At 42.6% G+C, this 13,844-nt stretch overlaps 1 protein-coding gene across 1 annotated transcript in view; it reads left to right on the forward strand.

Moving 5' to 3' along the window:
• Window positions 1–13,844, forward strand: part of LOC145341448 (zinc finger SWIM domain-containing protein 6) — a 177,163-nt gene that overhangs the window by 153,682 nt on the left and 9,637 nt on the right. Inside the window, exon 11 of the mRNA XM_080186405.1 lies at window positions 9,234–9,391. Coding sequence (XP_080042531.1) covers window positions 9,234–9,391 — 158 coding nt within the window. The remainder of the gene's footprint in view (window positions 1–9,233; window positions 9,392–13,844) is intronic.

Below are 13,844 nucleotides of genomic sequence, written 5' to 3' on the forward strand. Positions count from 1 at the left end.
GGGGAATATTTAGGGGGCAGTGATTGTTGCATTAAAAGGTTTAGGTTGACTATGGAAAAGGACAAGGTACAGTTCAGAATAAGAATAATTTACAGGGGAAAAGCCAATTACAACAGGAAAAGAATGGATCTTGACCAGAAAAATTGTAATCCAACACGTTGCCCTCTTTCTCCTAGATGGTAGATGCTGTGGGTATGCAAAACGCTATCAAAGAAATCTTAGTGAGTTGCTGCAGTGCATTTTGTACATGTTGCACACTGCTGCCACTGTGCGTAGGTGGTGGAGGGAATGAATGGCACCCCATCCACTACCTGAAACAATCAAGTAGGCTGCTTTGTCTTAGATTGCATCAAGCCTTGTAAATGTAGGCAGGCTGTGGCAGACTTGCATTTTGTGTGTCCCTGAGTTCACCTTTATTTCTGGGGACTGCTCCCAATGATGTAATGCCTCACCCCCAATTATGTCACCCTGCCCCCAATGGCTCCACTCACCTGGTGAAAGAATGGTACTCTTAAAGCTCGTGATTGCATATAAACCTGTTGGACTTTAGCCTGATGTTGTGAGACTTCTTGCTGTGCCCACCCCTGTGCAATGCCAGCATCTCCACATCGAATTTAAAAATGACATTGTGATCCCCCACACAGTGCAGCCTGCAGGCAGCTTTAAGCTAATCCTTTTAGTATTTCACTGCTAACGTGGTATTTCCTGACCTTTCACCAAGTTGCATAATCAACAGTAATATTACGGGAGTCATTCTGATACATCACCAGAGAACACTAATTACAGGTAGCCACTCACTTGCCCTGAAAGTGATGAGATTGGCACAAGGAGCCCCCAATTTGTTCCTCTGATTGCTGCATATGCTGTTTGAGTGAAGGCACTACTTCCTTGAAAATAGATGGCTTAAAACATTTGTTTCAATATGACAGAGAAGAATGTGGCACCAGAAATATAGCACTACCAAGAATTTCATAATCAACAAGGTCCAGAAGATCATCCCGAGGTGTATTCAGGGCATTCAGAACTCAGCGGATTAGTATCACAGAATCTCTGCAGTGCAGACGCAGGCTGTTTTGGCCCATTTGAGTTGGCACTGACTCTCTGACAGAGCATCTCATCCCCATATCCCACTTATTTACTCCGTCCTCCCAACCTACACATCTTGAGATAGTAAGGGACAACTTAACATGACCCAATTTATCTAACCGCATATCTTTGAAGTATGGAAGGAAACCATACTTCAGCACCCAGAGGAAATCCACGCAGACACTGCGAGAACGTGCAAACAACACACAGTCACCCAAGGCTGGAATTCAATCTGGGTCCCTGGTGCTGTGAGGCAGCAGTGCTAACCACTGTGCCACCGTGCCTTTATGAAGGGATAGTTTACATTGGCCACAGTCTGGAGTGATATTTGGAATGTATGTATTGAGCTATATTCTCTGAGGTGAGGGGTGATCTGACTGTGGAGTTTTAAAACGATGGGAAGATCAGGAATACATAAATTTGTAACTATGCTTTACAGCATTAAGGATTGTATGGCAATTCAGTGAACATAATTGCCCTTTTGTATCTATTTGTATATTCTATGCAAAAACTATGTGAAGGAGCTAATACCATTAACGTTGAATTTTACCCAATTAACTAACCTTCAAAATATGTATGATTTGACAGTGCCAAGTTATACATAGTTTGAAGGTTAGCTGAGTAATGCATGTTGCTTTTGTCAATCATTGATCCTATTTGTTATAAGAAACTTATTGCTGAAATGAGGGATAGGCATCTTTTTTAAGATTATGCATTAGTGACACTCTGTCAATGCTATTTAAACAAAAATGCCCAAATATTTTAATGTTTGGTTTGTGTCCCTTTTATATAAAAGTCATTCATTTTTGAATTCATAGTGTTCTTGCAACATCTGGTTAGATTTAAAATAGAATTACTCTGATTTTTGTTGTTTAAATCAGGAGCCAAAATATTGTTGGATTATGGGGAGTAAAAGTAGCTGCTTTTAGTAATTTTGTCAAATGTCCTTTATTTGAAAGGATCCAGATTTATATTTTAAAAGTTTGGAGTGTTTCTCTGCTGTGTGTTGCTGCTGTTGTGAAAATAATTTAACTGCAAATTGAGTGGTATTAGTCCAGCGTGAGTAAATTCAAAGTGTTGGAATTGGCTACTGGCATTGTCAAATCATATACAGTTTGAAGGTTAGTTGAGTACAATTGAATGTTAATGGCATTAGTTACTTCACGTATGACTTTTGCAAAGGGATGAAATTTTAAACAAAAATCTTAATTTCTGGGAAATATATGGACAGCTTTGAGCGCAAAGAAGTAAACCGTCATAGACGTATCAAATGTAGAATTCCTTTCTGCTGTCAAACTTTCCAGGACTGTTCCTGGCATTGTTCAATATGAAATGCTTGGAATCTGTTAGTTCCAATTCTTCCTGAAGCTGTTGTTTTCTTTAATAAAGTAGTCTGTTGTCATGCCCTTGGTATCAGTTATCTCAACAGTGGATTGTGAGGAGGTTTGGAACAATAATTGGTCTTAAATAATTTTGAAGTCGGCAGTTTTACAAAGCAGTAGGTTTCTTTTTAAAAAGAATGATTCTGTATATTCTATCATTGCACTATATGTTGTACGCTTTGTATTTAAACTTTTGGCGTAGGGTCTGCAAGAAAGAAAGTGAGAAATGAAAGTCAAGCAAAATGAAACTAGAAAGGCTATGGGCCAAGTGCTGGCAAGTGGGATTAAGTGGGCAGGTCAGGGCCTTTCATGTGTCGATGCAGACTTGATGGGCCAAAAGGCCTCTTCTGCACTGTAGTATTCTAAATGCTCCAAATATTTAGGTTGCAATGAAAACAGCTGATGGAGTTTGTGAACTCTGCATCTATGTTGTTGTTTGAAGAGAGTAGAATTTGAGGGTTGATGGCAGTAAAGAAAGAGAAACCCTCATAGTGGGTTTGATTTTTTTTTAATTGCTTAAATCAAAGAGGAGAAGAAGCTGACGAGGCAATAGAGCTGACGAAAGAAACCTCAGCTGTCAGATTTTTAATCCGTGTTAGACATCACAAGAACTTCCTCTCCTGCAGTTTTTCCTCTGACTACCTTCCCACACTGTTCCTAATAATAGTCACAATTGAAGTATGTTCCAAGATTAGCAGTAGTCTCTTGCCCACTTAAGTGGGCTTTCTTAGTATCGAAACAAAGTATTGCATTTAGTGGCCCCAGATGCCAAACTGGTTTTGTTGTGATGGATTCCACTGTATATTCAATAAGATTCTGGCAGGTTGGCCAACGTAGTAAGCAAGAGGCACTTCTCATGTGGCTTTGTGGAGACAGTGTCTCTACCCATCAACGCAAGGGAATGGAATGGGCTTCACATGATCAACAATAGATTCTACACCCTCCTGCTTACTTGGGAGCTGCGAAAACATTGATGCAGATGCCTCAGTTTTGGTTAGGGGTGGATAGATATAAATTCAGGCCTGGACTTACCAAATCATCTTTCTTTCCTGTAAAGGTTGTAGATACTGCAGGGCTTGCTTTATAGCTGGTGGTTAATACTGTAAGGCTCCTCCAAAGTGGTCCAGGCAGCAGATGTATCCTTTAAACACCCTAACAAACTGCTCTGCCACATTTTACATAGCAGCATGCCTTCTGTTATTCACATACTGCCCATGCATGCATAGGTTGTGCACCAGTGTCATGTGCTGTCATCAAAGGGCAACCTTTGTTGCCTCAACCCACCATCTGATGTGTTACGGTGGCTCAAATGCAGATGATACAGAGGCCTAATGAAGAATAAAGACAACATGACTAATCACTGGGCATCAACTTGCATGATACTGTGTTAGGTCTTTCACCAGCTGGATGTTGAAGGATTGGAATTCCTTTCCAAGCTGATGTGTATGTTTGAAAAGCAATGTACGTGCAGAAATGACAGCCTACACTGTAGAGAAGGCAATGATCATAAGACGTAGGAGCAGAAGTTGGATATTTGGCCCATTGAGTCTGCTCGGCTGCCACTCAGATCATGACTGATGTGATATCCGCCACACCACACTCCTGCCTTATCCTCATAACCCTTGATTCCCTAACTGATTAAAATCCTGTTAAACCCCTCCAGGCCATGTGTTCACTCTGCCTGCTTCTCCCTGGCAAAAGATGGATTTTGCAATTGCTGTGCCCCTTTTGGCAAGCCCCTTTGAACACTGGTATCTGCAGCCATGGTGACAGCAGCCTGAGCTGACAGCACTATAGAACTCAGACAGAGTGGCTTCTGCTTGTGCTGCAGTGGAAACTGAGACATGGGCCACCGGCTGCTGCATCATGGTTGGATCCACGAGCATTATCGTGGAGTTGGGAAATCTGTGCAATGCACTGTGCCAACTTGATCCTGGTCTCCTTCAGGCACTTTGTTGGCCACAGGCATCCTGACGGGCCTGAAAAGAGACATAACATTTTAGTGTGTGTAACCATTTGGCTCTTTGTAAAGGCCACTCTATCAAAGTGGTCATCTGACTTCTGTGCAACAGAACTTAAGTATGTTTTGGAAATAAAAATAATTCCTAATTTGTAGAATTTCACTCTAACAGTTCAAATTAGACTTTATTATAAATGTGAAGTTCTTACCTTACAGCTTGGAAGGTAAGCTCTGTGAGGAATAGGTAGAGCAAGTTGTGTTCCTACTTACCAGGTCAAGGAAAAACCATCATTCTTGGGCAGGAGCATAGTCCTTACTGTCCACATCTTGGTAGCTGTCTTGATCATTTATGTTCTGCTTGAGTAGAAGTGGACTAGTTTATTGCTCAAAAATGTGTGCACACAGTGCAGATTAGTAGGTTGCTATCTCTAGTTTATTATCCCTAATTGTTGACAATGCCTGGTTACTGTAGAAAGGGATTCACATTGTGTCCTTGACCCCAAGGATAAGTCACTCACTGTGAAATGCAGACCCTCTAATATGGTTTGCAACTTTGCGTCATACTAATTACTAGGCTTTACGGATTCCTGAATACTCCTGTACCCCAGAGGAACGGAATAATAATTTTATTCCACAACATGCAAGACTAATTCTGGAATAGAATATTTTGTTCTGAGCTCTAGTTCTTATGAGATGAGCACTGCAGTGGTTCTAAACACATCTTTGACTGTACCCATTTACCTTCGTCTTGTATGTTGCATGTTTAATTCATCTCCTCTAGGAACTGTGCAATTTTTTTTTGCGATGACAGTCTATAGCCAACTTGAGGCTCGTGTTGAATTTAAAGCATCGCTCTTTCGCTCCCAATATCCTGTCCCCACAGCAACCCATGCCATTTCATCTGCTTGAGAGTTGTAAAGGCTTCATATGCTGTGAGTAAAAGAGAAAAAAAATGACTGTTAGGCATGAATGGTTTCTGGAAACTTGGAAGATTTGGAAAAGTAGTAGTATATGTAATGTCACAGGTATCAGGAATGCCAGGAAAAGGTCAACTGAATGTTCTGTTCTCATCCAAAGTGAAGTGCTCGTGTCCTGCTTGCTGAAGGTCAGTTCAATGCAGAAGCAGTCATTTAGTCAGGGCAAACAAGCATTGATCATTTATTGACACAGTAATTTCAGACGATGTAGAAATAAAGATTCCTCTCGGTGCCTTTTTTTACATCCAAATCCTGAAAATTTAGAGATTAATGCACTTCCAGTAGGTGAGGTGAAGAAAGCCACTTCAAATAAAGCACACAAACAAAGGAATAATTTGAAAACCAGCATTGACCACGTGGTTTTCAGTCAGAATTGGCACACATCAACTGACTTGGGTAAATTTGACTTCCAGATCGTTAGGAAGGACAAAAATATATCTTGTGTGTGTGATTTGTTAAGTGCTGGGCTTCTGAAAATTCTATCTCGTGCAAAAATGTTGGTTAAGAAAATAAACCACTGGAAAAGATTAATGGTGAGGGGGGCGAGATTGCACTTCAAGGTGGGGGGGGGGCGGGGGGGGGGGTGGTGAGGTTTAACTCAGATATCAGAGGGACGTATTTTACGCAGAGGGTGGTGGAGGCCTGGAATGCACTGCCAAGCAGGGTGGTGGAGGCGGAAACGCTGGGATTGCTTAAGACTTATCTGGAGAGTCACATGAGCAGACTGGGAACAGAGGGATACAAAAGAATGTCTAGTTGGACTAATGAGTGGCGCAGGCTTAAGAACATAAGAAATAGGAGCAGGAGTAGGCCATCCAGCCCTTCGAGCCTGCCCCGCCATTCAATAAGATCATGGCTGATCTGTCGCTGCTCAGTTCCACTTTCCCGACCTCTCCCCATAACCCTTAATCCCCTCGCTTATCAAAAACCCACCAACCCGCGTCTTAAAAATATTTAGCGAGGCAGCCTCCACCATTTCAACGGGCAGAGAATTCCAGAGATTCACCACCCTTTGAGTGAAGAAGTTCCTCCTCAACTCCGTTCTAAACCGCCCCCCTTTTATCTTGAGGCTGTGCCCCCTAGTCCTATTGTCTTTTTTGAGCGGGAAGAGTCTTTCCACCTCTATCCTATCCATCCCATTCATCATCTTATACGTCTCAATGAGATCTCCTCTCATTCTTCTAAACTCTAACGAGTACAAGCCCAGTTTATTCAGCCTCTCCTCATAGCTCAACCCCCTCAACTCCGGTATCAGCCTAGTAAACCTCCTCTGCACTCCCTCCAAGGCCAAAATATCTTTGCGCAGGTGCGGCGCCCAAAAATGCACACAGTACTCCAGTTGCGGCCTCACCAATGCCCTATACAGCTGCAGCAAGACCTCCCTACTTTTATATTCAATCCCCTTCGCTATGAAGGCCAGCATCCCATTCGCCTTCCTGACCACCTGCTGCACCTGCAAGCTGGGTTTTTGCGACTCATGCACAAGGACCCCGAGGTCCCTCTGCACCATCGCCTGCTGCAGTTTTTTGCCTCGTAAGTAATAGTCCTTCCTACCATTCTTCCTACCAAAGTGGACCACCTCACACTTGCCAACATTAAATTCCATTTGCCATTTCCTGGCCCATTCGCCCAGCCTATCTAGATCCTTCTGCAGACTCTCCACACCCTCCGCACAATTTGCCATTCCCCCAATCTTGGTGTCATCAGCAAATTTTGACACTCTACACTCGGTTCCCTCCTCCAGATCATCTATATAAATGGTAAATAGCTGAGGCCCCAGCACCGACCCCTGGGGCACGCCACTAGTCATCATCCGCCAATCCGAATAGCACCCGTTGACCCCCACTCTCTGCCTCCTATTTGACAACCAATCCTCTATCCACGCTAACACCCTACCCCCAACTCCATGTCCCTCGACCTTCTGCAATAACCTCTTGTGAGGCACTTTGTCAAACGCTTTCTGAAAATCTAGAAAGACCACATCCACCGGCTCTCCTCTATCCACTGCCCTAGACACATCCTCATAGAACTCCAGTAAATTTGTCAGACACGACTTCCCTTTAATGAAACCGTGCTGCGTCTGCTTTATCAAGCAATTCCCTTCAAGGTGCCTCGCAATTTCCTCCTTAATGACAGATTCTAACATTTTACCTACCACAGATGTTAAACTAACCGGCCTATAATTCCCCGCCTTTTGCCTGGTACCCTTCTTAAACAACGGCGTAACATTAGCCGTTTTCCAATCATCCGGCACTTCCCCGGAATCCAGCGACGTTTGGAAAATAACCACCAAGGCATCCACTATCACCTCCGCCATTTCTTTCAGAACCCTCAGATGCATTCCATCTGGTCCTGGGGACTTGTCCACAATCAGCCCCTCCAGTCTGTCGAGCACTGCCTTTCTAGTAACAGTAATGTCATTAAGACCCTCCAGTCCTACCACCTTTCTATCGCTAACACCCGGCAAATTATTCACGTCCTCCTCCGTGAAGACAGAAACAAAAAAGTTATTCAATACCTTAGCCATATCCCCATCCCCTACCACTAGGTCCCCTTTCTCATCCTCTAAAGGACCAACATTCACCCTAGCCAGCCTCTTCCTTTTTATATATTTATAAAAACTCTTGCTATCCTTTTTTATATTAAGCGCTAGCCCAGCTTCATAGTTTCTCCTACCCTTCCTTATCAACTTCTTTGTCAATCTCAATTCGGCTTGGAGGGCCGAAGGGTCTGTTTCCTATGCTGTATTGTTCTTCGTTCTCTTTGTTCGTGGAGTTTTGATTCTAGAATCCCTACAGTGCAAAAGAGGCCATTTAGCCCAATGAGCCTGTACCGACGACAATCCCACCCAAGCCCTATGCCCAACACCAAGGAGCAATTTACCATGGCCGGTCCACCTAACCTGCATATCTTTGGAGATTATTTCTTTTCAAAGAAAAGGCCCTTTGTGTCTTTCTGTTCGCATCCTTAGGACTAAGACCTTAAAGCCTCAGACTGGGCTTTGGACTAGTGGGACAGACTGCTTTTTAAGAATACAAAAACGTGAGCTATAAGTGTGAAAACCTGCTCACAATGTTGGTATAACTCTACATCTTTAAGGAGTTCCCTGCAACATGACACCAATCTCCTGATAACTTCTAAACTCAAAAATAAATTTCAGCTAATCCCGGAAAACATTTTGAATATCCTCTTTCTTCCCTTTGCCTGACCCACCTTACCCATCCTTGTTACTTTTTTGTATTTTGACAATTTAAATGAGTTACAAGAAACATAGTCTGATTTGTTATGATACTGTTAAGTTTATTTACTATTCATTGTTGTACTATATCAGATTAATGTTTCTAAGTGTTCTATATCGTAAATTTATGCTTTTGAGCTTCAGTGACTATTATACAGGCAAATATGCAATTGTTCCTCAGAAGCAGTATTGCGCAAACTGGTAGGTGAATAGCTGGCCAGTTTATTTGCGCAATCTTAATGTAGGGAAATGTCCAAGGCATTTTACAGAAACGTAGTTAGACAAACATTGACATGACCAATGATATCAACTGCCCTTTTGCTTTTTGCTAAGCTTTTGCACTTTAGCCCTTTTGTTCTTTGATCAAGGATGTGATTTTTAAGGTGCTCCTTAAAAGAGGGACACATCAGTTTAGGAGGCCAAGAACTAAATTGTATAAAAAAAATCTTATGCCTAAATCTGCTATCTGTTCATCTTTGACACCGCAATTGTTGCAATTTTCAGTTGTTTTTGTGGATTAAAATTGAGGGAGAAAAACAATTATACCTAGAGAAGAATAAGTCAAAAGCTCTTTTTTTGATGCTTCACAGGTTGCCCGTATTGGAATCAACAGCACCGACAGGAGATGTATCACGCCCACACCACATTGCATCTGTCGTTCCAAACCGTTATCCACGCTGGTTCACTTTAAGTCACATTGAGTCTCAGCAATGTGAGCTGGCTTCTACAATGTTAACAGCTGCTAAAGGTAACTTCACTTGGCTTTAAGTTACTCTTGACTTTAAGTGGTAAAACTATTTTTTTTCAAATGTGTGCCTACTCCATAGTGCATTTTCACTTGCAGCTTAATCCTTCAATTACTTTTGCAGCCTCCCTTCAAATTCATTTGGTCAAGTTTTGAAGATAGAGGGGGATATACTTGAGATGGTCAGGAATATTTCTTTTTAACTGGATTATTCCATCTGTTGAGATTTCAGTGCATCAGGTGTTTGCATGGAGGTTTGCATTCATGATCTTTCACAACCTCACCTCTTTGATATGAGCAGCTGAGCTTAGGTCAGATACATTGGAGGTGTTGTGGATAGTTTGGAGGGATGTCATAAATTGCAGCGTGACATAGATAGAATGCAAGACTGGGTAGAGAAATGGCAGATGGACTTCAACCCAGATAAATGTGTAGTGGTACATTTTGGTAGGTCCAATGGGATGAAGGAATATAATATTAAGGGTAAGACTCTTAGCAGTGTGGAAGATCAGAAGGATCTTGGGGTCCAGGTTCATAGGACTCTTAAATCAGCTTCGCAGGTAGAGGATGTGGGTAAGAAGGCATATGGTGTACTGGCCTTCATCAATCGAGGAATTGAGTTTAGGAGTCAGGAGAAAATGCTGCAGCTGTATAAGACCCTGGTCAGAATCCCACTTGGAGGACTGTGCTCAGTTCTGGTCACCTCGTTACAGGAAAGATGTGGAAGCCATTGAAAGGATGCAGAGGAGATTTACAAGGATGTTACCTACATTGGGTGGCACGCCTTATGAGAATAGGTTGAGAGAGCTCGATCTTTTCTCCTTGGAGAGACAAAGGATGAGAGGGGACATGATAGAGGTGTATAAGATGTTGAGAGGTATTGATCGGGTGGATTCTCAGAGGCTTTTCCCCAGGGCTGAAATGGCTGCGACAAGGGGACACAGGTTTAAGGTGCTAGGGAGTAGATACAGAGGAGATGTCAAGGGTAAGTTTTTCACTGAGGGTGGTGGGTGAGTGGAATCGGCTTCCTTCGGTGGTGGTGGAGGCAAATTCGATAGGGTCTTTTAAGAGACTTCTGGATGAGTACATGGGACTCAATAGCATTGAGGGTTATAGGTAAGCCTGGTAGGTAGAGATATGATCGGCGCAACTTGTGGGCTGAAGGGCCTGTTTGTGCTGTAGTTTTTCTATGATTCTATGGCTCATTAGAGAGGGAAAACCTGAGGAGGTCACCCACTGTAGAGCTCTCTTATCTAGCATTATGGATGAATGCTGGGTTCAGAGGATCTGTCTGCCCTATCAACCAAGCCAGTGCAGGGAAGTCATGGCAGCACAATGGTTAGTACTGCTGCCTCTCAGCACCAGGGACCTGGTTTCAATTCTTGGCTTAGGTCACTGCCTGTGCAGAGTCTACATGTTCTTCCTGAGTGCCTCTGCTTCCACCTACAATCCAAAAGATGTGTTGGCTGGATGGATTGGCCATGCTAAATTCTCCCTCAGTGTACCCGAACAGACACCAGAATGTGGCAACCAGGGGATTTTCATAGTAATTTAGTTGCAGTGTTGATGTAAGCCTACTTGTGACGCTAATTTAAGTTTATTTATTTAGAAAATAAATATTAAAGGAGGTGAGAATCCAAAAAATTTTGTATTTTTCAAATATGCAATCACAATTGTATTAAAATAGTGCATTTATCAATGGTCTGACTCCAGATGCATTTTTTTAGATCTGACGTGCTGAATGTAAATGTCAGTTGTGATAGTAAAGTGTGGTTGAAATAGGTAGCAAGAAAGTTGACTGTGCTGCCCCAGAACAATATTAGGAAATCCTGGAACAAAAAACAGAACATGGGTATGGAGCATGTGTGTAGAGAGGAGCAAGGTTAGTATTTTTTGCCAAAACCTTTCTTCAAAGCTGAAAACATGAAAATGAAACCAGTGTCTGGGGAAAAATGGAGATGGTTCAATCACAGGAGGACTCGAAGCTATTTAGCAATATGAAAGATCAGCTCAGGAGGCATTTACAAAACAGAGTAGCCTATGAAGCCATCTTCATTGGTGGTGATGGGGGGAGTGCAGGGGCAGGCAATGGCCTAGTGGTATTATAGCTAGACTATTAATCTGGAAACTCACTTCTGGGGACCCAGGTTTGAATCCTGCCATGGCAAATAGTGGAATTTGAATTCAATTTTAAAAATCTGGAATTTAGAATCTACTGATGACCATGAAACCATGTTCGATTGTTGGAAAAACATGTTTGGTTCACTGATGTCCTTGAGGGAAGGAAATCTACCGTCCTTACCTGGTCTGGCCTCCATGTGACTCCAGAGTCCTCGGGCAGCCAAGGATGGGCAATAAATGCTGGCCAGCCAGCGACTCCCATGTCCAACAAATGAATAAAAGATTTCCCTCAACAGTATCTAAAGTGGTATACCTGTTTTGGAGGGAAATGACCACAGGGGATTCTTGCACTGTCTTCCTCTGTCTGGTGGTCACCCATTCCCTATTTCCCTCAGTGATTTTTATCTGTGGTGTGACCAACTCACTGAACGTACTTTCCACAACTTCCTCAGCATCGTGGATGCTCCAAAGTGAATCCATCCCCAGCTCCAGAGCCATCATGTGATTTAACAGGAGCTGCAACAGGACACACCTGCACATGAAGGATGGTAAAAGGAGTGGAGTCAATTGGGAGTCAAAGGGAAATTTGCACTTGGAGACAGGTGTCCCTGGAGCTGAGGGGCAGTAGTATTAACCACTGTGTCACCATGCAGCCTCTTTGGAAGGTAGATTGGAGAAGCTAGCACTTTTTGGCTTGAAGAGAAGGCTAGAAGAAATTTTGATAGAGATGTTCAAAATCCTGAAGGGTCTGGATGGAATAGATAGGGAGAAAATTTTCCCACTCGTGAAAGGATTGAGAAAGAAACAATACAGATTTAAAATAATAAGCAAAAGTTAGTTGAGAGTTTTTTTCAGAGTGGTTAGGGTCTGGAATGGACTGCTTGCCAGCACAGTACAGGCAAGTTTAATTGAGGTATTCGAGGGGGAATTTGATGATTATTTGAAATTTTTTTTTTTCTTTTAAGAAGTGAAGGTTGAGAGAGAAGATACTCAATTATGAGGGCTCTGGATGGAGTAGATGGGGAGAAATTATTCCCACTTGTGAAAGAATCACAAACAAGAGGAAACATGTTTAAACCAATTGGTAAAAGAAGCAAAAGCGATGAGAGAAACTTTTTCACCCAGCGAGTAGCTAGAGCCTGTGTGTGTGAACACAATGATCTGAATGACTGCTGTAATGATTCTGTATGTTTGCCTGTGTTTGGTTTCTCCTTGTGGATTGATGCTTCCATTGTGTTTCCAGCATTTCTGTTTTCATTTCAGACCCACATCTGTAGACTTCCTGTCGTTTTCCTCCCACCACCACAGCTCTCTCTCCGCCGCCACACCGCCGCGCCCCCCCCCCCCCCCCCCACCCCGCCAACTCCCTCATTTTCTTGCTTTATTTCTGTATGGTTGGGCCTCTCATTGTCTTTGCTCTTAGTGAGTTCTTTGTTTGTTTAATCTCTTCCTGACTGAGCTGATCATTTATATCAATTAACCATTTCCTGCTTTTCATTTAAGGAGGTTGCAAATCATTCAATGCATTTACCTATCTTGATTGAACTACTTGTTGTTTATACCTCTCCTCGCCCCCTTTTCTAATTCTTGCCTCTTTTTCTGTATTGAAGAAGAGTCTGGCCCACTGGTGTTTGCTCTCAGGCCTGTTGGTTCCTGTCCAGAAGCTTTTGAACCTATTTCATTTCTTGTTCTTGGTATTTTTACTTGCTTTTTTCATTTAGAAAGTCTGGGATGTAATCAAATACAGGACAATTTGTGCAGTTTGATTATCTTTTGCCTCAACTGTCAAACTAGAGCTTTAAGTTGAATGATTGGTTTATTCAATGGAGCCAGTAATGCAGAGCTATGCTGCTCTGCTAGGAATGGTGTTGTTCAGGCTCCAACAGCCTTGTCCCTGGATTATGTCATTACAATAATTTTTTGGCACATAGCACGTGATTCTTTGGTAGAAGCAACAGCTAGTTGGCAGCCTTTGTTGGAGAGTGTTAGTCGGCCACTTAACCCCAAAAAGTCCAGCTCTCGTGATTTTGTGCGACACATGGTTTCTCAGAAATACTAAGCTTCTCTGTGATCTTGTGGGAGAGCCGTCAAGTTTTTTTTCCATAGACTTCTTTGCCCCGGGAACAAGTTAAAACTGTCCCCTATTGATGAATCCCTGATCTGTTTGCTGATTCCAGCATATTATTGGAGGCTTTACATGGGGTTAGAATTAAAATGAAAATAATTCAGCAGCTACTACTACTCATATTTTCCTTTTCAGTTGCTGCTCAGGGAGCCAGTTCAGCTAAATGTTCTGAGGACCTGGGTTCGAATCTAGCCACAGCAGGTGGTGGAA

This window comes from Carcharhinus amblyrhynchos, chromosome 1 (assembly GCF_965287045.1).
Source record: "Carcharhinus amblyrhynchos chromosome 1, sCarAmb.v2.hapA, whole genome shotgun sequence".
NCBI classification, from domain to species: domain Eukaryota; kingdom Metazoa; phylum Chordata; class Chondrichthyes; order Carcharhiniformes; family Carcharhinidae; genus Carcharhinus; species Carcharhinus amblyrhynchos.